The sequence below is a fragment of the Rhineura floridana genome, chromosome 2 (assembly GCF_030035675.1).
Source record: "Rhineura floridana isolate rRhiFlo1 chromosome 2, rRhiFlo1.hap2, whole genome shotgun sequence".
NCBI lineage: Eukaryota > Metazoa > Chordata > Lepidosauria > Squamata > Rhineuridae > Rhineura > Rhineura floridana.
The window spans coordinates 120,619,707-120,644,511 of record NC_084481.1 but is presented as its reverse complement, the minus strand read 5'-3'; the positions used below and the strand labels follow the sequence as shown (position 1 = coordinate 120,644,511).

At 43.0% G+C, this 24,805-nt stretch overlaps 1 protein-coding gene across 28 annotated transcripts in view; it reads left to right on the top strand.

The window, feature by feature from the left end:
• STK33 (serine/threonine kinase 33) overlaps nucleotides 1–24,805 on the top strand; it is a 161,304-nt gene that overhangs the window by 105,011 nt on the left and 31,488 nt on the right. For all 28 annotated transcript variants that reach the window (XM_061610347.1, XM_061610342.1, XM_061610328.1 and 25 more), the window contains 4 exons: nucleotides 3,866–3,950; nucleotides 14,911–14,986; nucleotides 20,403–20,515; nucleotides 20,794–20,879. In XM_061610347.1, coding sequence (XP_061466331.1) covers nucleotides 3,866–3,950; nucleotides 14,911–14,986; nucleotides 20,403–20,515; nucleotides 20,794–20,879 — 360 coding nt within the window. The remainder of the gene's footprint in view (nucleotides 1–3,865; nucleotides 3,951–14,910; nucleotides 14,987–20,402; nucleotides 20,516–20,793; nucleotides 20,880–24,805) is intronic.

Sequence of the window (24,805 nt, the reverse complement as noted above, 5' to 3'; positions counted from 1 at the left end):
GCAACACTTCTTGGCTTGATGGTGTCCACGTTCCAAACGACACCTTGGGCACGTCATCACTCCCGCACACTTCAGTGGGCACTTCTGCCCTTCCAGTCCGACATAGCGTCCAGACATCACCGCATAATAACTCTGTCACCACAGGTTCGACAGTCACTGTTTTGGTGGACCCACAAATTCAGCGTAACGAGAGGCGTTCCCTTCCAGGATCCACCGCACACCCTGATAACATCAGATGCCAGCTTATCAGGTTGGGGAGCCATATGCGACAGGCAGGTGGTTCAAGGCACATGGTCACCTCAGGAATCCACTCTGCCGATCAACCTGCTCAAACTGTGTGCAGTTCGTCTGGCCCTCAGGCACTTCGTGACCTCCAGACAGTTGGGAGCGGTGCTGGTCAGAACAGACAACGTGTCGGCCAAATCTTATTTGAACCATCAGGGGGGCACACGCTCCCTCCTTCTTCAGAAGGAAGCCTTTCTCCTCTTCCAGTGGGCAGAGAACAATGTCGACTCGATAGCGGCAGAATATCTCAAGGGGGAGGACAACAGCCAAGCGGACTGGCTCAGTCGGGAAAGCTACTTCAAGGGGAATGGAGTCTTCACCCAGAGGCCTTTCATCAGATAGTGAAACGTTTTGGCCACATTCATGTGGACCTCTTTGCCACCAGGCACAATTGACAGGTGAAGAGGTTCTTCTCCCGGTATGTGACACCAGGCGCGGAGGGAACAGATGCCTTAACTTCCCAGTGGCCTCCGGGCAGACTGTATGCCTTTCCTCCAATTCCAGTTATTCCCAGGGTGATCAGAAAGCTTCGGGCCGAGAGATCGGCAATTCTATTAGTGGCTCCATGGTGGCCACGGAGACCTTGGTTTCCAGCCCTTCTCGACCTGTCGGTGGAACCACTATGGCAGATTCCAGTGCGAAGGGACCTACTCTCTCAGGGACAGCTCCGGCACCCGGATCCAGAGTGGTGGGCGCTTCATGTATGGAACTTGAACGGAGGAGACTCTTGAAAAAAGGCATCTCTCCCCAAGTGTTGGAAACTATGATGGCTTCTAGACGCCCTTCCACGCTCAGAATTTATGAGAGCACATGGAAGGCCTTCTCATCCTGGTCACAGCAGAAAGGAATTCTTCCTCGGAAGGCGGGGGTCAACCAGATCTTGTCTGTTCTACAAGACGGCTTATCTTTGGGTCTCAGACCAAATACCCTGAAGCGCCAAGTTTTGGCCTTGTCGGCAATCCTCTCCAGATCTCTGGATAATCCGATCAGATCTCACCCTTTCGTCTAACGTTTCCTCAGGGGTGCGACGATAACAGCACCACCTATGGTGCACCGCTACCCAACTTGGGATTTACATAAAGTTTTGTCAGTCCTTCAAAGACCTCCATTTGAACCTCTGAGTCAGGTTTCCCTCCGTCTTCTCTCCTTTAAGGTCTTGTTTCTCGTGGCCATCACTTCGGCCCGTAGAGTGTCTGAGTTGAATGCCCTGTCCGTCCATAAATTTTTTTGTATATTTCATAAGGATAGAGTAGTCCTACGTACTGTTCCTTCCTTTCGTCCCAAAGTGTTGTCTACCTTCCATTGCCAGCAAGAGCTGGTATTGCCGTCCTTTTGTCCGAATCCTGTCCACCCTTTAGAGAAAGCCTGGCACTCTCTTGATGTGCGAAGAGCACTTAAAGTTTATATTTCCAAGACAAAGCCAATTCAGAAAACAGATAATTTGTTTGTCTCTTTCCACCCTACCTACCTAGGGAATAAGGTGTCCACGTCCACACTAGCCAGGTGGATTAAGGCATGCATATCATTAGCTTATGCCTCTCTAAGATTAGCTCATCCTACCGGAATAGTAGCTCACTCTACCAGAGCAGCGGCCACATCAGCGGCCTTTTCCTGTAATGCCCCTCTCGCAGAGATTTGTAGAGCAGCCACATGGTCCACTTCCAATACATTCATTAAACATTATAAAATAGACTCCTATGCTTCATCGGAGGCAGCCTTTGGGAGGAGGGTGCTACAGCACGTCCTCACAGATCAATAGTAGCCACAGCCCAGCAGTATTCCCACCCTACATGGGTCAGCTTTGGTATGTCCCATCTGATATCATCTTTCCATGCACAGGAGAAGAGACATTTGGTCTTACCGTGAAATCGGTCTTCTCTGTGCATGTCAAAGATGATATCAGCGCCACTCCCTATGAGGGCTGGGCTGCCTTTATAAGCACGGTTAGTCCTGGAGCAGAGAGTGTATGAGTACTGTTGTCTTGTCTTGTTTGTGGCGTCTATTGGCCTGATTTGGTGGGCTTGTCATCGTAAACTGAGCACGGAGCAGGCGCAGACCAGGAACGGAGCTACAGTAAAATGTCAGCAGTACTCTTTTGCCTTCAACCACTAGGTGGAGCTAGTTACCCATCTGATATCATCTTTGACATGCACAGAGAAGACCGATTTCACGGTAAGACCAAATGTCTCATCTCATTTTTTTTAATTGCTAACAATGCTGTTTTGTGGAGTTTGTTGTGTTTTGTATTTGATTTTTATCTGAAATGTTTATGAGAATACTTAAACTTACTGTAAGAGGGGGGCAGGCTGAGGAGGTGGGAAGGTCAGTGCGGTGCAAACAGCAGAGCCAAACTGATGCCATGCCAACGTCTCCACTGCCTCTCCTTCCCAGTAAGCAACAGTGATCAGGAACTTAGTGTAGCAGCTCCACTCCACTGATTCTGGATAGTAAACAGGGCTAGTCTACTTCTTCCTCCTCCCCACTTTCCCCCCTCACACTGACAGAATAGTATTCTGTTAGTGGAGGTAGTATTCAGCAGTAGGCTGCTGCTGAATAGTAGGTGATGTAAGAAAGATGGAAGAGTCAGCCCCAACCTCATCGCCTCCTGCACATACATGGAGTCTTCCGGAGCATAAGAATGTGTCCCAAACATCCAGCACCTCATTTATCTCCTGATTCTTTCCTGTCTGACTTCCTTTCGGGCTTTTTTCCCTTTTTTTTACTGTACCCCATTTTTATGTCCCCTCATAATATCATAATAGAACCTAATTAAAATATCTGGCTTTTTAAAGTGTTTTGATTAGCTCCTGTAGGAGCATACACTTAGCTTGAATCTCATTAATAATCTCATCACTTTTTGTTCAAATGCTACTGCAATTTGCAAAGTAAGTATTAAAGTTGTTGAAAACTAGGCCCTAAATATTTATAGGAGGATTGGTGTAGAGCTTTCTGTGCTTTAGGTGCACTGTTATACGAGGTCATTTGAGAAATCTCGTCAGATTCTGTTAGCTCTCTCTGAAGTGGTTTTGCTATGAACAATGAGCTCTTCAGAGGAATAAAAGAGCTGCACCTATATATCAGCAGGGATTTTTAGGACAGTCCTGGTTATGGGACTGAATCGGCCTTGGTCGCCCTGATGGATGGCCTTTATCGGGAGAAGGACAGGGGGAGTGCGACCCTGTTACTCTTACTTGATCTCTCAGCGGCTTCCTCTTTCAACAAGCCTTTTAAGTTGAGACGTTATCCCACTCTGCGTCTGTGTTGGAATTGCTTTTTAATATGTTTTTAACCTTTTTTTAAAGATGTCTGGAAAGCTTTTTAAAAAATGTTTTTAAAGATGTTTTGTTTTAATATATTTTAAAGTCTGTTTTTTGTTTTTAGTGCTTTTGTTTGCCGCCCTGGGCTCCTGCTGGAAGGAAGGGTGATATATATATAAACATGTGTTTTTAAATTGGTTTTTATGTTTTAAAATTTGTATATTTGTTTTTAATGTTTTTAATTGCTGTAAACCGCCCAGAGAGCTTCGGCTATGGGGTGGTATATAAATTTAATTAATTAATAAGAGTTCTGTTTCTTGTAGGTGACTGATTTTGGTTTAGCTGTACAAAAGATGGGAGGAAGTGAAAGCATGTTCCAGTCTACCTGTGGAACTCCGATCTACATGGGTAAGTTCAGTGCTTCATTATGATAGTGTTACCATTTAGTCTCATCACATGAAGCAATGACATTTATATGAAAAAAACACTTTATTTTGTTGCTCAGTCTATGAATAGGTGGTGCCCATTTGTTTGGGTGTATATATACAATTTCCTCGCCCACTGTTTGCAGATGTTTCAACATTTTATGAAACAACTTTTCCAAGTTGTAACATAGCTGTGCCAATAGAAAGCTTCTTAAAGTTTCTGCCATTTTATTTATTCATTAAATATGTATCCCATCCTTCCTCCCAGAAGAAACCCAGAGTGGCAAACAAAAACACTTAAAGCACTTTAAAACATCTTAAAAACATTTGCTTCAGTCATGAAGCTTCAGTCTCAACTTTCCCCGCTTAAATCAGGGAAATATGCATTGGCTCACGATAATTCTGTTATTTGTTAAACAAATTGGAAGACTGAGTTGAATATAGTCAACTGCTGGCCAAAGAGCAAGCAAGTTTTAGGAAGGTGAGAAGTATATCAGTCATTGCTGATTTGCCACTTGATTTCTAAGAAACTGCTGGACTCAAAAGGTTGTGTCCAGTGCTTTGTGAGTGGATGTCAGCTTCCACAAGAGAGCTGTTCTGCTCCTCTTCTCCCCTCTGCAGCCCTGTGAGCCTCCCCCAGCTTCTCCTGAGGTTTAGGGAGCCCTCTCAAAAGGAGTGGGATGTGGCATAAAGAGCTGCAGTGGAAGAGAGGAATCAAAATCAGGCAGAAGCAGCTTGCATGAGCAACACCTCAGTTGTACAAGTTGCCTCTGCCTAATGTTGAACAATTCCTTCTTCCCACTGCAGTTCCTTGAACCACACATCCTAGGCCAAGGTTGGGTAATTTCCATATTAGGGGGCCAAATCCAGCCCCCCCAACAAATTTTCTGGTTCCCCAAGACACCATCAGTTTTGGTCACAGTGGCAAAAAGAAAAAAATGAAGTAGTCACAGTGCTGGAGTAGGCGGAGCCTAGTGCCATGAAGGGGGTGAAAATAGCCCCATACCTGGTCATTAGAAAATAGCCCCATACCTGGTCAGCTAAAGAAGGGGGCATCTATTCTTGCATGTGTCTGCCTGTATGAGAGAGATTGTGGGGTACCTACACCCTCCTGCTGCCATGTAGCCCATGGAAGGTTGGCCATGGATGAATGCAAATCCTGGGTGGGTTAGTCACCCCTGTCCAAGGCCTTTCCTGAGACTCTACAGATCCTCAGGAAAGGCTTTGGTGTGTGAGTGTAGGGGGCAGGAAAGCCTCCTTATACAGCCCCCCAAACCCTTATATTTCAATTTCATAGATGTGTCTGAAGCCTTTGATTCAGTTAATATTGTTTATTGGTAGACTACAGCACTCTTCAGTTTGAACATGTGGGGTAGATTCTGTCCCTTGATGGTGCCACACACACTTGGCTTACTCTCCAGCCAAGGTGTGAACAGTTGCCTTATACATGCATAGGGTTTCTAGTGTGGGGATGAGAACTGGAAACCTGGTCAATCAGTTCCTGTTGCAGGGTCGGAAATCCTACACACGAATAAGGTAGCTCAGTTCACACATTGGCTGAAGAATGTGTCCAGAACCAGAACACAGTGAAACAGAACACAGTGTCATTGTGAGCACAGGACTTGTGCTGCACATCCCTGCTTGCCTTTTTGTCAGTTCACATTGAGAATCTGAAAAGAGCTATAGTCTTTGCCTTATTAGAACATGGTACCCAGGTACAGTACAATATAAGAGCGAGGATGGGTTGACTAGTTCAATTTAGCTGTCTGTTTGTCAAATCTGTCAACTAGCACCTCTTCTATACAATCTCTATAAAAGTAATTATCACCTTTCCAAAGTCATTTTAGAATATAAAGTCTCAGTACTGATGTTATGTGGACAACATAGTCCTATATATGTGGAGGAGAAAGTTGTGGCATTTGTAAAGAAATCCCATTTGCCATAAATGGACTCTAGCTAGCCACAATATTGAGCAGATTAACATTCCTATCTTATGCAGGTTTACTGAAATGGAAGTACTATTGATTTAATTGATACTCCTAGCAAGTACACTGAGGATTGTAGCCAACGCCCTTCAAATATCTAGGGGTCCATTTTTCAGAAATTTGCTAATCTCCTGCCCCCTCTTAGTCAACACTTCATCTTGGTCAAACTGCAAGAACCACACAGGCCCTCTTAGATTGTATTCAAGGGAGCGGAAGCAATCGGTTAAACTATGTAATAAAAATATTTCCAACAAAAATCCACAGGTTGAAATTTGGTTTCATGATCCCTGATGCAAATTAAAATTGTGCAAAACACAATTTTTGGTCCTTCCTACTTGTTTTCTATCATCCTTCTTGACAGAGGTTGCAAGGCTGTTATTGTTGCTAAATTTTATAAATGTATTATTAATTATACAGCCAAAAGAGTGGCTGTATACTATAGTCGGAATGGATTTTTCGTATTCTGTAATGTTAAATTTAAAATACCCCCATGCCATTCTGATGTTTCCCATAAGCTCATTTCAAAACAAAACCTTACAAAACTTACAGTCCTGAACTCAGAAATGCTTGCTTAACAACCCTCTAAATTGTTATGATGATACAGAAAACAGTCAGAGAGAACTGAGAGTTCAAAGTGTAAAAAGAGAGAGAGAAACCAGAGCCCTTTTGGACTTTTTTCTGTCAATGTTCTCATAATCTGTTGAAATTAATTAGAAATCAGCCATATTCACAGAGTACCTGTAATCCTATTACTGACCTTGCCCCATTACTTTGACCTTCATCTTCTGCAGTTTAAAAGTTAAAAAAATGCCTGGCTGATTTTTAACTAATTTAAGAAATGTAGCATTGACCTCAATGATAATGTCGGGCATGCTCACTAAGAACCAACTGTCAGTGTTGTAAAAGCCAGACTCCCAGCTGCTGGGCTTGCCTAATCAGGGGGCCACACCCACACCAGACCTTTATTTCACTTTAGGCAGTCATGCTTCCCCCAAAGAATCCTGGGAAGTGTAGTTTGTGAAGGGTGCTGAGAGGAAATTCCTATTCCCCTGACAGAGCTCAAGTGGCCAGAGTCATTTAACAGTCAGCTGCTCTGATTGAAGCTCTGTGAGCGAAACAGGGCATCTCCTAGCAACTCTGAGCACCCTTCACTAACTTCCCAGGATGCTTTGGAAGAATCCATGACTGTCTAAAGTAAAATAAAGGCCTGGTGTGGATGTGGCCAGGGACAGCTTTGAATAAAAAGATGGGGGAAACCCTAAAAAAGAATGATACTGTTCATAGTGTTTTTCTTTTGGAAAGGAAAGGGGCTTCCCCTCTGCCCAGTGCCCACCCATCCAATCTCCTCTCCTCCCTCCTCCTCCCCTCCCTGCCCCTCCCCGGGTCAGTTTCAGCTATCCTAAGCATGATTGCACAGGAGGAAATCCCACTGAACTCAAAAAGCATGCAAATGATCAAACCTGCCTGCCCCTCCTCCTCCCTCCTATCCCCTCCCTCTTGCCCCTTCCCTCCCCCTTCCTTCACCCCTCCCTTACCCTCCCCATCTCCTTCCAATCCCCTCCTTCCCCCTCCTCCCTCTCTCCTCCCCTCTGCCCTCCCCCTCCCCCATGATCTGTTTTAACCTAAGCATGATTGCACAGGAGTAAATCCCATTGAACTCCATAAGCATGCAAATGATCACACCTGCCCTCCCCTCCTCCTCCCTTCCATCACCTCCTTTTTGTCCCTTCCCTCCCCCTTCCTTCACCCCTCCCCCTCTCCTTCCAATCCCCTCCTCCCTCCCCATCCTTCTGCTCCTCTCTCTCCCCCTTCCTCCTCCCCTCTACTCTCTCCACCCCCTCCTCCTCATCCATGGTCAGTTTTACCTATCCTAGCCATGATTGCATGGGAGTAAATCCCACTGAACTCAATAAGCATGCAAATGATCAGACCTGCCTTTCCCCTCTTTCCCCTCTCTTCTCTCTTCCTCCTTTCCTGTTCCTCTCCTCCCCTCTTCCTTTTTCCTACCCCCCCGCCCACTCTCGGCTTCCTTCCCCATGGTCAGTTTTACCTATCCTAAGGAAAGGTGGGCATGGTCAATTAAAAACAGAGAGCACACCTAGAATTTTGCTAGAATATATTTCACCTCCCACTGTTTTATCTTGTGCAAACTGAGACACTCCTCATGTCCATTGGAAACTATTCTGCAGAAGAGTCAGTGTCATTGTTCCACAATTGGTTTTGGAGCTTTTTTTTTAGTGTTGCAAAGTGTTGCTGTACATATTCACAGAAACAGAAGCAAAAGAAAATGATTTACTATAGGAAACTTCACTAAAATTGTGAAGTAAATCAAATATATTTAAAGTGACTATATGAACTATATCAACTGTTTTAATATAGTTGGTTCCTCCCTGCTCAAACAAGATCAGCACAGCACATGTGTTGTTTCTGTTATTTGGGCTGATTGCAGGTGTTGCCACTACTCGCCATATGCTCAGGGGCACATGTTACCAAATTCTTCCAAGCTACACAGGAAGTGGATTGGACTGTGAAAGACAAATCCAAATTGCATTTTGACCAATTTGTAGGGCAGTACAATATCTTGGAGAGGAGGTCAGGTCTCCTGCTCCCCTGGGGCATTCACTATAGCTGCCCAATTTCCCTTCTTTTTAAAGTTTGATAGAAATATCTGTTGGCTATAGGTACGTTCTTAAACTGCAAGGTTTTTTTGCCTATTAGTGAATTATTGGCTTATATCAGCCTTCCTCAGCCTGGTGCTCGCCACGTTTTAGACTCCAACTCCCCTCAGCACCAGTCAGTATGGCCCAGTGGTCAGGGATGATGGAGTTTTAGCCCAAAACATCTGGAGGGTACAAGGGTAGAGAAGGCTGCATAATTAAGAGAGGGCAACTTCAGGGTGTCAAAATATATTTTTGAACTGTCAGTTAAGATCTTACCTTCCAGAAATACTTGGTACACTATCACAGATCACTATCTGGTGAACATAGACTTCTCGATGCCACACACCCTCCGCAGGGGTAAAGGACCTATTAGAATGGTCCGCCCCAGGCGCCTGATGGATCCAGAAGAATTCCTGACTGCAGGAATTGGAACCTGCTGAAGGCTGCCCGGTCGATACCCTGGTGATAGAGTGGAATGAGGGAATCACCAGAGCATTGGACCGGGTGGCTCCGAAACGTCCTCTCCCCCTGAATAGAACTCAGTTAGCACCATGGTATACACCACGGCTGCGTAATCTGAGACAGGAGGTGAGACGACTAGAACGCCGGTGGCGGAAATCACATTCTGAAGATGTCCGGATACAGGTTAGAGCAGCAGTAGCTGCCTATCAAGTGGCAGTGAAGGCAGAAAAGAAGAGGTTCTTTGCTGCCTCATTGCGTCTGCAGAGTGCTGTCCCAGGAGGTTGTTCCAAGTGGTCCGAGCCTGGTCGGTCCAGTTGCTCAGGAACCCTTGGAACAGTCAAAAGCCTCCTGTGACAAATTAGCAAAGCACTTTGCTGACAAAATCGAACACTTACGGAACTTGATCCCGTACGCCGTGGATACAGTAAATGAACCAGAGTTGGCCAGTTGCAAGCCGGTCAAATGGGATCGGTTTCGGCCTCTCCCTTCTTAGGATGTGGACAAGGTGCTCTCAACTGTGAAGCCTACCACATGTCTAAATGATCCTTGCCCGTCGTGGCTCCTTATGAGCTGCAAAGAGAAATTGGGCGAGGGGATTAAGGCGGTGGTTAATGCATCCCTAGAGGAGGGTGTAATGCCATTAGCCCTCAAGGAGGCAATTGTAAAGCCCATCTTAAAGAAGCCCTCCTTGGATCCCCAAGTTCTGAACAACTTTCGCCCAATTTCAAATTTACCATTCTTGGGCAAGGTCATTGAGCGAGTGGTGGCTAATCAGCTGTCAACACACTTGGATGAAACGGATTATTTCGATCCATACCAATCGGGTTTCAGGACTGGACATGGTACTGAAACAGCCTTGGTCGCTCTGGTGGATGATATGAGGAGGGCACTAGATAGGGAAGAATTCACCTTTCTTGTCATCCTCGATCTCTCAGCGGCTTTTGATACTGTTGACCACAGTATCCTTTTACATCGCCTGGAGGGGTTGGGAATAGGAGGCACTGTACTGCAGTTGTTCCGTTCCTTCCTCTCCGATAGGCATCAACAGGTAGCATTGGGGGAAGAGGTTTCAGACCCTTGGCCTCTCAATTGTGGTGTGCCACATGGCTCTATCCTCTCTCCCATGCTATTTAATATCTATATGAAGCCGCTGGGTACAATCATTAGGAGATTTGGGCTGCAGTGTCACCAATATGCAGATGACACTCAGCTCTATCTCTCGTTTAAATCTTCATCAGAGTTGGCTGTGGAGACCATGTCCAAGTGCCTGGAATCCGTGAGTGGATGGATGGGAAGGAACAGGTTGAAGCTGAATCCCGATAAGACTGAGGTGCTACTCGTGGGAGACAGAGGAAGGTTGGGAGATATTGACTTGATGTTCGATGGGATGAGATTGCCCCTGAAGGACCAGGTCCGCAGCCTTGGGGTTGTTCTTGATTCCAAGCTGTCCATGGAGGCTCAGATCTCGGCAGTGAGTCGGGCAGCTTGGTATCAATTACACCTCATACGTAGACTGCAACCATACCTTCCTGTTCATCAGCTCCCATTGGTGGTACATGCCCTGGTCACCTCTCGTTTGGATTACTGTAATGCGCTCTACGTGGGGCTACCCTTGAAAACGGTCCGGAAATTACAACTTATACAAAATGCTGCGGCTCGACTACTTACAAACTGTCGCCGCCGGGAGCTTATCACTCCAGTGCTGTTCGATCTGCACTGGCTTCCAGTTGTTTTCCGGGCCCAATTCAAGGTGTTGGTATTAACCTTTAAATCCCTACACGGTCTCGGCCCAGTTTATCTGATGGAGCGCCTCCAACGCCACCAATTATGCCGCCCCACAAGATCAGCCACACAGGGCCTTCTCTCAGTCCCGCCAACTAAAACAGCTAGGTTGGTGGGGACGAGAGAGAGGGCATTCTCAGTGGTGGCCCCCACTCTCTGGAACTCCCTCCCGTATGATCTTCGGCATGCCCCTTCCCTGAATGTATTCCGCCAGGCCTTGAAGACCTGGCTTTTCAGACAGGCCTTCGGGACTTCCGGGGAGGGTTAATATCTATGACAAATTGCCTATTACTCTGAACTGTCATTGTTTATAGTTTTATCGTTTTATCGTTGTATTGTATTATTATGATGTATTTTATTGTAACAGATATGTACGTCGCCTAGAGTGGCCATTGGCCAGATAGGCGACACATAAATTAAATTATTATTATTATTATTACATGAAGACTGGAATCCTTAATGCAATTACTCAGAAGAAAATTCCATACAAGTAACAACCACTATATCCAGAGTAAAGATGCATATAACTGTGCTGCAAACATTAAAAAGTAGAGTATTGATTGTTTCTATTGGGTTTTTTTTGGTAGTACTGTTAATTTAGACACTAGATGAAGATGTTATCAGGCAATAGGATATGGCAGTTCTTTACTTCCATGATCTGACTAGCCATGTGATGAGAATGTACATTGTACAGCATTCTGGTTCTGATCCATGCTTGCAATTGTGCTTGAAACCTCATATGAACAGATACTCTGCATTTGTGCTTCATAAATAATAGAACACTTAGTCCATTGTGTGTTCTGTTGTCCGCTGTAATTCTTGTGTGCTAACTAGAATAAGGTTTCAAAATGACATGGCCCAAGTATTTCTATGGACCAACCAAGAGAAGAGTATCATTCTCTCTTGTTTTGATTCCAGTGTTTGTGTGCTCATGCAAATGTAGCCCAAACAAGCACCATTCACACATAAGCAGGATAGATCAGCAGGTCTACTGCTAACTGACTGGAGGGGGGATGTAAACTGGGTGGGAGGAGTAATGGAATGGAGTGGCTGGAATGGGAGGATGAAGTAAAAGACACAGATAAAAAGAGTAGAGAGAACCATCTCATTGTATGGATAGGTCATTTGTTGGCTCACATTGAGAAGATACTTTGAATTGTACCTAGGATGAGGATGAGAGCTGGCCATAGAAATCAATGGAGAAGTCCAAAATGTCAGTGTATCTGGGATTGGGCACCAACGTGTCCATACGTTGTGAAGAAGGAATGAAATGTTTATAGTGCACAGTGTATATAATTTTGCATTTGTGTGTGTGCGTGTGTGTGTGCACACAACCACTTTGTGAACGAGACCATCTACAGGAGCTTTCCCTGGGCTGCATCCCAGCCAGAAAGTGTTAGATGGGGGGGTCGGGTCAACCTCCCTCTTCTTCCCCTCCAGTACACCAAGCAGGGCCACCCTGGCGCATCCCGTAGCAAGTCCTGCTCTCAGGGCTGCATCTCTTCCCTCCTCCTCGATCGCGGGCAGCTTTCACGCTGGCTGTAGGGAGGGCAGCCTTTGTCGGCCAGCAGGACTGCTTGCCCCCACCACCACCCCCTTGAAAGGAAGGGGAGGGGATGAGGGGCTGCTCGCCCACCCATGCCCCGAGCATCGGCCCTTAATACCCGCCTGGTCTCTTCCCCACAAACTGACACGGAGCGAAGCAGCTCCTCCTCCTTCTCCTCCCCCCAGCAGAGAGAGGCGCAGGGGAGAGTGGCAGCGCAGCACCCCTTTTCTTCCCTTGCTGCCCCTGCCCAGCTCCTAAAATAAAATAGTGAGTAAACAGAGTGCATAGCTGGTTTAAAGGACCAAGGGAGGGAACTTGCTGGGGGCGGGATGTGGGGGAAAGGAAGGCTAGAGCATACGAGATACGAGGGCCAAGTGGGGGCTCCTCTTCTGCTGCCGCCGCCGCCGCCACCACCCTCCCAGGGCCACCGAGAAGCAGAACAAGGACGGCAGCATACGTCTAAACATAACATCCAAAAATATATGTTGAGAGAAAAGTAAAAATAGCAAGTAAACGGAGTGCATTGCTGGTTTAAAGGACTGAAGGAGGGAACTTGTTGGGGGGGAGTGGGGGAAAGGAAGGCTAGAGCGACCGGAAGTTTGTTCGTCAGCGGCAGGAAACAAAATGATGTCCATAAACAGTGTAGGGGGTGGAGAAAGGGAGGATCTAAAATGGCGAACAACCCGTGCAGCCAAAAACAGTGGAGAAAGCAACCACACAGCGGGTGGGCACTGAAGTGGGTGCAGATTTTCAAACCAATTTCGGATTTTTATCGCATTGATGTAATCCGGATTTAAAGGCAATAGCAGCTGAATGCACTTGCTTTGGCAAAAATGTCATACAAATGGTCCAAATTAAAAGAATCTGCAAAAAGCACCAGATCTGCATTAACCCCTCCATGTGATCGAGCCCTTAGTTACAAGACCCCAATTGTTACGTATAAATGACTATGTATTCATTGGCTAGAAAGGTAAAAATATTGTGAAGCTGAATGCAGCTTCTTGTTATGGTGACTTTCTGATCTAAAAATTAGTATTGTCAATGACAACCCTCTTCAGAATTGGCTTTTCTGTATTTTAAGCTATATTATTGACCTATATTTCATACTTTACATCAGGTTTCCTGCCTCGCTATGACCCATGGTTTAAAGCCAGTATTGATTTGATAGCTGATGGTGGTTTACCAAGTACTGGGCAAGAGCTGTGATATTATAAAATCGTTTCAAAATTAGACTTTGTGATATCTTAGCAGTTGCTTAATAATTTCAAACAAGAATTGAATGTACTAAAAGGATGATTTCTGCTAGCTCTGACACATACTGAAGAAAAGTGTTGACGGCAAGGCAGTTGATCATGTAACACATGTTAAGCTAAGATAATTCATGTTAACTTGCTCCAGTGTCGAGTAGGATGAAGTACTGAATCATGAGCATTTACCTTGCCTTTCTCCCTGGGATGAAATGCCCTTTGTAGACAAACAGAACAAATGGGAATCAAAAGTCTTGTACAGACTTCTGACCTTCAGTACCACAAAACAGTAGATTAGGCCCTGCTAACTTAACCCCTAAGCAGTTATCTCAAATGTGTTATCAAAGAATAGAGGTTGCATTTAGATGCTCATATTTCAGCTTACTAAACTGAGGAATTTCCAAGCCTTCTGTCTGTATACACAGACCCTTTGCTCCTCTGTTCACCTTGTGCAGCAATCAAACTGGGAAGTCTAATTAGACATAGTTTTTCATTTTGTCTAAACTGGGACACTAGTTGCCAGCATTGGAAGACGCACACTGTTAAACCATCCTGAAACTGTGGTTTAAGACTCTGGCTTGTTCTAAATCTGGTAACTGTAATTTCTTGGTTTGGAGAAATGGGAAACTGGTTAATTAGAGACTTCCTGGACTAATTGTGGCTCACACAAAGAGAGCAGTGGAAGGGATGCATATGCAGGGAAAGCTTGAGCATATCTCAGCTTAATAAGCTGATATGTGATTGTCCAAGCCAGGCGAGTGATTAGTGAGTAGATTTTATATTCATGTATAAATATCTGAAACAAGTGAGATTGTTTGACACCATTTTTGATTTCTGAAGGCATGTTTATATTTCAAATTGATGTTACTCTTATTAGGATTTGGTCTTAATGAATATTCTGTCTTTAAATCTAGCATGTAACCTTACGTACTACACTTGTTTTCCAAATGGAAATGTGTTTCTGTGGTGTCACCAAGCATTTGCTATCAGTATTTTATAAGCAATATTTTCACAGTTTACAGCTAGAAAGAAAACCGATAATGCAATTAGTTAGTCACAATGTCATCATTCCTAAATAATCAAAGTGAGGACACATCAGCATGAATTGTTAAGGGCTGTACATTATTAATCTCAACATCTGCTGCTTTTCTTTTTGCTTCAGGGAGGAATAAAGTATTTCTCATCAGCACATGCTTTGTTTTAAGCATTTTAAAAGTAATTTTTGTATTATTAATAATATTTTTTTCTGCTTGGTTGGCAGCCCCTGAAGTTATCAGTGCACATGACTATAGCCAACAGTGTGATGTGTGGAGCATAGGTGTCATTATGTATATGCTGTAAGTAGCTTGTAATATTTATATAAAATGAAAATATCCCTTTTAAAGAAGGTAACTTTGCATTTAATTTTTTTTAAAAAATGGAGGGTTATTGGTTTGTCTGCATTCTAGCTGGAGTTGTTCGTTTCGTAGATTGTCTTTCTTGACTTCTTAACAGGAATGATTAATCTTTTCAGTACAATTACACCTCAACTTAGACACTCTTTCAAGTAAGTGTTCTCAGGATCACAGCTTTTGAATGTTCATGCCTAACTGGTGCGAAAGGTCAGAATATTCGACAACATTTTCTTGATGGAAAATAAGGTTTTGTGAAAATATGCAAGTCGAGCTGTCTTTTAAATGCTTGTTTCCCCTCTCCCAGGCTTGGGCTGGCATACCCTTGCTGCTGAATGGACTTTGGAATAGGGGTAACTTTAGCTGGTTTAAGCCGATGTAAATTCCTCCATTTTCATATAGTTAGGATTGCTCTGCCTTTCTATTTTTCTTGCGTATCCAGACCCAGTCTGCAACTTGAATGTAAAATTTTCAAAATCATTAAAAAACAAAAAACTCAGGTTTGGGATTTGAACCAATGTTTTAAATTAAATTAATTATACCTTTCAGTTAAGCAAACAAAAGGTTAAATTGTGATAGTAGTATTCAGTGCTACCATTCTGCTTGCACAATAGAACTTTACCCTTCTGTGCTTTTCTCTGCAGCGCCTAGACACCCTCAAAATATGCTGCAGAGGGTTGGGGGATCTTCTGGAATAGATTTTGGGGGTGTGCGGGGAGAGGAGAGGAAGGGGGAGTCCCATCGCATGGATGGAACACCACTTACACAGCATTGTATACAACCCTTTGATGTGGAAAAAAGGACCTAGTATGAGACACTTCTCTCTCCCCCCCCCGCCCGTTGATTTGTTTGAGTCTATTTTGGTGGAAAAGGAGAGACTGTACCTTACAAAGTAGCAGCGTGCCTAGTAGAATGCACTCTCATCTACCCATGGACTGTTCTTGGCTAAGAGTGCTCTTTTGGGTTGAACATGAGGAGAGAATGGGAATGCTTCCCTCTCCTTCCTACGTGACCCAGCTCCTCCTAGCTGCATTGGGCTGTGATAAGGGGTTAGCTGGCAGAAACAGATGGCCATCTCTGCTCTGGACAAGTGCAAACAGAGGAACAACATGCGTTGTCAGAACAAATGTCCTCCTAAGCTAATGCAGTAGGGGATGAATCATCCATTGTTCCTCAAATTCATTCAGTGTAGTTTTTCTGCATACTATAATAGAGACTGAACAGTTTTATTTCTTTAAAAAAAAATATTGTGGCACATGCTGTGTTCTACAAACTTTTTAATGCTGAGGCAGGACCAGTTTTATGACCATACTTTACAGTGTTAATGTTGCCACTGAAGAAGTCACATTTGCACAGTATAGCACAGTTGAATGTATTATAAATTGGGCTGGGGTAACTGAATGACTTGACTGGCCAACAAGAATTCCATGCGGTTTCTGCATTCTGCACAATTCAGAGGCCTTGTAAAAACACAGAGCAGTGAACTGTGCTGATTGTAGTCACAGCTCAGGATCCCTGACATTATACTTTAATTAACATATAAATATTTTAAATTAGCATTTTATAATCACAGTAGTATTATAATAATGTAACATTATATTGCACCTCACCCAGTTGACAGTAAAAAAAACCCCAAACATACTGTCTATGTATTAATAGAATACAGTTCACACCGTTTTTATTGTTATATTTGGAAAATATATTCAAGAGATATATATTTATTTAATTTTCATACAATTTGCATAAGTGTACCATCCCACATTGTTAGATAGACTTTTGAACCATTTTTTCTAAGTGAATGTTGAAAGTTGCCATTGCTAGATGATGTTGCTAGTAGCTATTAATGATTTTACATTAACCTGCTAGCAGCCAAAGCAATGGCCAAAGTGCAGATGGCATACGTTATTTTAATAAGTCTATATCTGTTAGAATAGGCTTGATCTTGAGCTCCCTAAGAAATGCAAGTCTTAAGATTTTCTTCATTTTTTCATGATGTATTTGTATAATAGAATAATGCCACTATGGTGTATTATAATGGAATGTAGCTATGATTTGTATTCCATTTCTATTTTAACATAGATTGCTAAAATAACAAGCAATTATATTTTTACTGAGCTCCTTGTGGTCTATGTTTGGCTTAGCTTAGTATAGACCACAAGTTGTACAGGCCCAAACTAGCACTTTCTGTGGCCTATATTTTAATCACTGCATCCTAAAAAGCAGCTATGCTTCTAAATAGGGCTGAAGTAAAAATGTGCTCAGTTTTTCAGAAACATTTTTGGCAGTGTTGAAATAATGCTCCCCTCTTTCATTGATTTTTTTTTAATGCCCATGAAAATGTTTTATTTTCCTTTATCCTCTCTCTCACTTGGCTTTGTTTGCTCTCAAGTGATACAGGCACGTAGCCAAAGTTGTTTGGCCAAATATCCATACACTGTATGATCCTTGAATGGCAGTGATCATCTATGTGACTTCTTCTGGAAGTACTGCTCTCACATTCTTAATTGATTTTATATTCCTCAGTGACATAATCATGTGGCCAAATCTGATTGGCTAAGTAGCACTGTAACATCATCATATTATGCTAAATAGGTGGCAAGAAATCAAAATAATAACACATGATCTCTATTTGGTTGGGATTACCCATGTGATTTATCTAGGAAGGGGAAAGACACAGTAAGTGGGAGGAACAGTGGTCCTGCAGCAACAGCAGTCAGGGAAAAAGTGGTCCCAAACAGGATCAAATAAGGTGAAAAATACTTTCAGGAAATATTTCTGCCCCCATTCCCTTAAACAGTGATTTTTTAAACCTAAAACTTGATATGGGACCAATATTTAGCACAGTACAACCGTATTTCCAAGGTGTGAATTTAAATTTCAGTTGAGAAAAAGAGAATAATACTGTATTGGTCTGATTATTTTTTTTATATGCTGGGTATTTTAAGGTTATTGGTTCTTTGAAAGTGTGAATTGTGTTATTTTTATATTGTTGTTGTGTGTTGTTTGGTTTACAGGAGCAGCTTGTGGGGAGGGACGCTGTTGTAGACCTGGCCTCCAGCAGCATTGTCACTGCCATGCACTGGGATGGTGAGGGGGCATTGCAGGGGAGCAGCAAGGCCAGGTTACTTTGGGCACATCAGTGGGAATGTCAAAATGGCTCTGCTAGTGTATCCAAACTGTCCTGCCATCACTGCTGCCTGGCCCTGCACCTTCACCATGCTAGTACATGATAATGACGCTGCTGCTGGTAGGTCAGATTTGTGGCAGCCACCTCCCCACCAGCTGCTCCTGTTAGTTTATATATTGTGTCTGCTGCTTTGTGAGGATATTCTGGGTTTTAAAAAATCAATCAAACACATAAGATACTTGAGAACAGAAACCTTTTTGAAATGTATGTTAACAGGAAGCAATTTGAAAATAAATTGCTAAAATACTTTCATTAAAAACAGAGTTAAGTAAACCTTACAGTAATGATTCTGCATTTTGATTTAAAGTGACAGGCATCTATCAAACATAGATAACAGCATTTTCTAAATCTATGGCTGTGCTTTGAGAGAAAAGTTAAAATAATAATAAAAACCTCCATAGTAATTAATGTATTTGGTGAATCTGATGGCATGCTTCTGTGCACTTGTTTGCAGTCAGTTCACTTTTTTTATCAAATTACATTTACTTGTAATGTGTGCAAGTCATAAACTAATGATGATACAGATTTTACAGATAATCTGGTATAGTTTCTTTTTCATAATTGTTAGGAGCCAGGCCATTAGACAGGTATTCTAAGGTCTAGCTGTGAGAATGCTTATATTAATTGTTGAAGCCCAGTCAGGAGAGAGATTAGTAGGAAGGAGCCTAACTAAAGCAAAAGGTTCATGCACACTCCCCTCTCCTCTCCTGCTCCTGCACATCCAGGAAAATGTGCTGGCTAGCTTGGACTAACTGTGACTCAGACTCACTGGTGTGTTTTTCTCCGTTATGTTTAACGTGAAATCTCAGTTTAGATCATTTCATAGATCAGTTTACAGATTATGCAGCACTCTGCATCTGTACACAAGCATAATTAAGCATGACTACTCAAGTTAAGAGGTTGTCGCAGCAATTAGACATGCCTCTTGAGACCCTTTAAGTAGGCTCGGGGTGGGCTTTCTTTTTCCACGAGAAAAGTTTCTCTGAACAGGACTGCGTGAGCAACTGAGCACTACTGTGACAAGGTTGAAAAACTGGTGCTATCTGAATGCCTGTGGATCTCCCAGTGTGCCCTTGATGATGGTGGCAGTGGCACTTCATCCAGATCTTCTTCTGACACCGCCTCTGGTTAAGCCTGTGATTCCTCCTCCTCAGGAGGAATTGCGGGTGGTGGGTCAGGCAATGAGGCAGGACTGAGAGGCAGGTTCATTGTCAGGCAGTGCTTCTTCCATTGTAACTGGAATTGGGGTGGGAGCTGTCACTGTCTAAACTGCTAAAGCCTTCCCCTGTTTCAGCTCCCTTCCTCTGTAGTCCACTGGGCCCCTCACCAGAAACCCATTCTTCTTCCTCCTAGTCCTCCTGATCACTCTGCGAGGAGTCCCCCATGGGGCCCATGACAGAGGAGGATGTTGCTATCTTTTATTTTCACTTTCCTCTAATCAGGTTGGAAGAGTCATAGTTTAAAACAAACTCTGGTCAGCTTCTACACAAGCCAACTTCAAAACAGTGGTTTAGCATCTAGTTTAACTAAAATTCAAATACAATCTACCACACCATAATGGATAGTTCCCTTCTGTTCCTAACAGGAGGCAGTCTTTCCCCAAATTTCTTTGAAATCTTCAGGGAGCATTCTCTGAAACCCATTATTTCAGCTTTAAGCAAGAGTTGGGAGAATTTGTGCACCTCTTTTGTTTTGAGGATTTGTTCTGATAGTTGTTCCACAATCTATTCTGGAACTTTCCTGAGGGAGATTTGTTGCAGTCGCTCCAAAAACGGTCTTCCCCTCGTGTTGTTATTTTTGAACCAATAGGATTCTTTCCCTCTCTGCTCTTCTGCCCGTGGCCAATACTTAGCTATTTTTATGAATACCGCTCATTTCAATCAAGAAGTGGCAGCAGCACAATGAGAAATTTTCTCAATATGGAGAGTCTCCAGCCTGCTCATGCACCACATCTTTACTATTCCCTCCTTTTAAAAAAAATCCTACAACATAGTGCTCCCACTCTTGCGCAGGAGCACCTATTCACTTTTTCTTTTATTTATTGTTGAGAAACAATATTTTCTCTGGAGAACATCTTGCCTCTGGTCCCTAGACTTCAAATCCTCATGGAGCTTCTGTCATATACAGTATATATATTATATATATTATTTCTTTTTTCCCCTTTCCTCAAAACAGATTATGTGGTGATCCACCTTTTATGGCAGGCTCTGAAGAGAAACTTTTTGAAGTTATTAAGAAAGGAGATCTTCACTTCAAGCAAGCAATCTGGGATTCAGTTAGTGAGGCTGGTAAGAAGGCAACTGTATGACAAAAACAAACAACAGCAGCCCCAGCATGAAATTCAGCAATTTCTTGCAATATTTTGACCTTTTTATTACCATTAAGTAATGTGTTTTCTCATAAATGTAAAAATTGATGTTAAGGAAAATTCACAAAACTGTTGCTGTGAATTAGCTTCACAGCATTAGAGGTAAAATACTCTGCTGGATTAAAGCACTCAGAGACAACTGGGAGATGTGTTTGTTAACAGCTAACAGAAATGAGGTTTATGACTCTCTCTTTATAGCCAAACATGTATTGCAGCTGCTTCTGAAAGTAGACCCTGCCCACAGAATCACTGCTAATGAATTGCTTGACATCCAGTGGATAACAGTAAGTTTTAAAAAAAAAAAAAAAACCAACATGTGCCTTACTTTGCTTTTTATATGTGAAACTGTTTTTTCTTACTAGCTTCAGATGATAGCTGTATCACTATTTGCCATGAGTCCAAATTGTACCTACATCTAGAGATGTTGGAGAATTCCAAGAAAAACAGAAATGGGAGTGGAAATTGCTGATGCTCACTTGTTCATCCCATGTCTGGAACAGAAATCAATCCTTCGAATATGATCAGTATTGACTGTTTTTGTTTTCAGTCCACAAACAATAAGTAATTGATTACCGTTTCCCCCATTTTTATTATGCATGTAAATTATGTAATTTTGCCACAACAGACAACGAGACAAATTACTGTAGTTATTGGTGGAACATAAACTGTAGCTGAATGGAAACAATGCTGCAGGTGACAAATACAGGGTGGAATGGAAGGCAAGTGCTTTCTTACATGCCTTTCTCCAGAGGTGGTGAACACATCATGGTAGGTTATGCTGCCCTCTTGTGCCTGGAGGCAGGAAATGCAAATTGGTCTTTGTTGGCCATGCCCCCTCCTCAGCCTATTTCCTGTCTTGGCCCAAACCAGACGTGTGTTTGTGAACCCTCTTTCTGCCTTCTCCACCTCAGGCGTGAAAGCTTTTTTTGTGTGTGGTCTTTGTCCAATGTTTGTATGACTTGCTGGTTTAACTTTTTGTCCTCAGACTTTTTCTAGTTTATTAATAGTTTCTCCTTAAGTATCTACTAGCCTTATTTTTTGTGATCGTACTTCAACCTTTCTCTGTACAAGTGCCTGTTCTGTTTGTGTGCATGTAAAAAAAAAATACACACAACTTTTGTTTTCATCACAAAACAAATTCTCAATTCTGTGAGAATTTCCCTTCCCTTCCCTGTTTGCTTTGGGCTCAGATTGGAGGCAGATACTGTAGCAAGGCCTTTGATACTGGCAAGGCCAGCCTTCTTTCCTATGAACACACAGGGTCAAGGATTCTTGCTTTCTCCCTTCATCCATATCTACTCAGAGTCCTTATATGTTGAAAGTTAGTTCACCTAAGATCACAGGTTTCTAGCAGCAATCATCAAAAGTAGGTGGATTAAAAGACAGAGACCCCATCCAAGGATTCTTGGGTTTTGGGAGGTACCAGAAATTTTCTATTTGGAAGTCTGACTTCAGACAGCAGAATATTCTTCTAGTATATGCTATTTATTCATATCTTGCACCCTACAACTATTGAAATGCATTCTAAGTGGCCTTAGCCATCACAGCAGAAATAGAAGATAAGAATACAAATCAGCAAGAAAGAGGTTGCTGTATAACATCACAGTATAAGACCTTGAAGGTACTTACTTACTTATGTTACAATAGATGAAAAGATTGAGTTAAACTTAAAGTCTTGTTACAGAACTAAAGTTATAAAGTGCATGGAAATACATCTCACCCATCAAATGACATAGATGGCATATCACTCCTGCATTCTTCGACCCACCTCTAGCCAGAGATGAGTACTACACCTACAGTGAACATAAGAACATAAGAACATAAGAAGAGCCTGCTGGATCAGGCCAGTGGCCCTTCTCGTCCAGCATCCTGTTCTCACAGTGGCCAACCAGATGCCTGGGGGAAGCCCGCAAGCAGGACCCGAGTGCAAGAACACTCTCTTCTCCTGAGGCTTCCGGCAACTGGTTTTCAGAAGCATGCTGCCTCTGACTAGGGTGGCACAGCACAGCCATCATGGCTAGTAGCCATTGATAGCCCTGTCCTCCATGAATTTGTCTAATCTTCTTTTAAAGCCATCCAAGCTGGTGGCCATTACTGCGTCTTGTGGGAGCAAATTCCATAGTTTAACTATGCGCTGAGTAAAGAAGTACTTCCTTTTGTCTGTCCTGAATCTTCCAACATTCAGCTTCTTTGAATGTCCACGAGTTCTAGTATTATGAGAGAGGGAGAAGAACTTTTCGCTATCCACTTTCTCAATGCCATGCATAATTTTATACACTTCTATCATGTCTCCTCTGACCCGCCTTTTCTCTAAACTAAAAAGCCCCAAATGCTGCAACCTTTCCTCGTAAGGGAGTCGCTCCATCCCCTTGATCATTCTGGTTGCCCTCTTCTGAACCTTTTCCAACTCTATAATATCCTTTTTGAGATGAGGCGACCAGAACTGTACACAGTATTCCAAATGCGGCCGCACCATAGATTTATACAACGGCATTATGATATCGGCTGTTTTATTTTCAATACCTTTCCTAATTATCGCTAGCATGGAATTTGCCTTTTTCACAGCTGCCGCACACTGGGTCGACATTTTCATCGTGCTGTCCACTATATCCCCGAGGTCTCTCTCCTGGTCGGTCACCGCCAGTTCAGACCCCATGAGCGTATATGTGAAATTAAGATTTTTTGCTCCAATATGCATAATTTTACACTTGTTTATATTGAATTGCATTTGCCATTTTTCCGCCCATTCACTCAGTTTGGAGAGGTCTTTTTGGAGCTCTTCGCAATCCCTTTTTGTTTTAACAACCCTGAACAATTTAGTGTCGTCAGCAAACTTGGCCACTTCACTGCTCACTCCTAATTCTAGGTCATTAATGAACAAGTTGAAAAGTACAGGTCCCAATACCAATCCTTGAGGAACTCCACTTTCTATAGCCCTCCATTGGGAGAACTGTCCGTTTATTCCTACTCTCTGCTTTCTGCTTCTTAACCAATTCCTTATCCACAAGAGGACCTCTCCTCTTATTCCATGACTGCTAAGCTTCCTCAGAAGCCTTTGGTGAGGTACCTTGTCAAACGCTTTTTGAAAGTCTAAGTACACTATGTCCACTGGATCACCTCTATCTATATGCTTGTTGACACTCTCAAAGAATTCTAATAGGTTACTGAGACAGGACTTTCCCTTGCAGAAGCCATGCTGGCTCTGCTTCAGCAAGGCTTGTTCTTCTATGTGCTTGGTTAATCTAGCTTTAATAATACTTTCTACCAGTTTTCCAGGGACAAAAGTTAAGCTAACTGGCCTGTAATTTCCGGGATCCCCTCTGGATCCCTTTTTGAAGATTGGTGTTACATTTGCCACTTTCCAGTCCTCAGGCACGGAGGAGGACCCGAGGGACAAGTTACATATTTTAGTTAGCAGATCAGCAATTTCACCTTTGAGTTCTTTGAGAACTCTCGGGTGGATGCCATCCGGGCCCGGTGATTTGTCAGTTTTTATATTATCCATTAAGCTTAGAACTTCCTCTCTCGTTACCACTATTTGTCTTAGTTCCTTAGTGACTTTTTATATACTTTCTTATCAGGGAGGGGATGTTTTCCCATGGCTTTGTCAGCTGCCTTCTCTCTGTGCTGTCTCTCCATGCCATCTGCCAGAGACAGCAAGTGTGACTAGCTAAATCTTTTGTCAACAACTAGTGGGCGTAACTAGTTAACCTAACTAGGTGTGCCTCTCTCGTGGTTCTGGTTACTACGTTTCTCTCAGACCCACCAAAAAGCAGAACACCTTAAATGATGTTAAGTGATGTTCTGGCAGCTGCTTAAAATGTTATCAATGTTGACAGATGTTTACGAGTCTCTCTGAACATTTGCCTGTCTTCCCAGACGTCTTATCTCCCCTTTCTCTGTTACTAAACTCTTGTAGAGACTCACTGCTTTATACTGGGGGGGGGGGATCCTTTTTTGCTCTTTTGAAATACTAAAAAATAAGCAAACTACATAGCAATACCAGCAATAATAAGTACTTTTAAACCTATCTGGGATGAAGTCTATTACACCTTACTGTCCTAAACTCTGAAAAGGCATTGTCAAGCCATGGAAAAAAACTCAAAAAGCCCACTGTGCCATGCAATGCCAGGTGTTGCTGGAATTGCACAGCCCTACTCAGAGTTCACTCACTACTATGAGTGTTGGTGGAGTGGCTAGCAAAATGGTG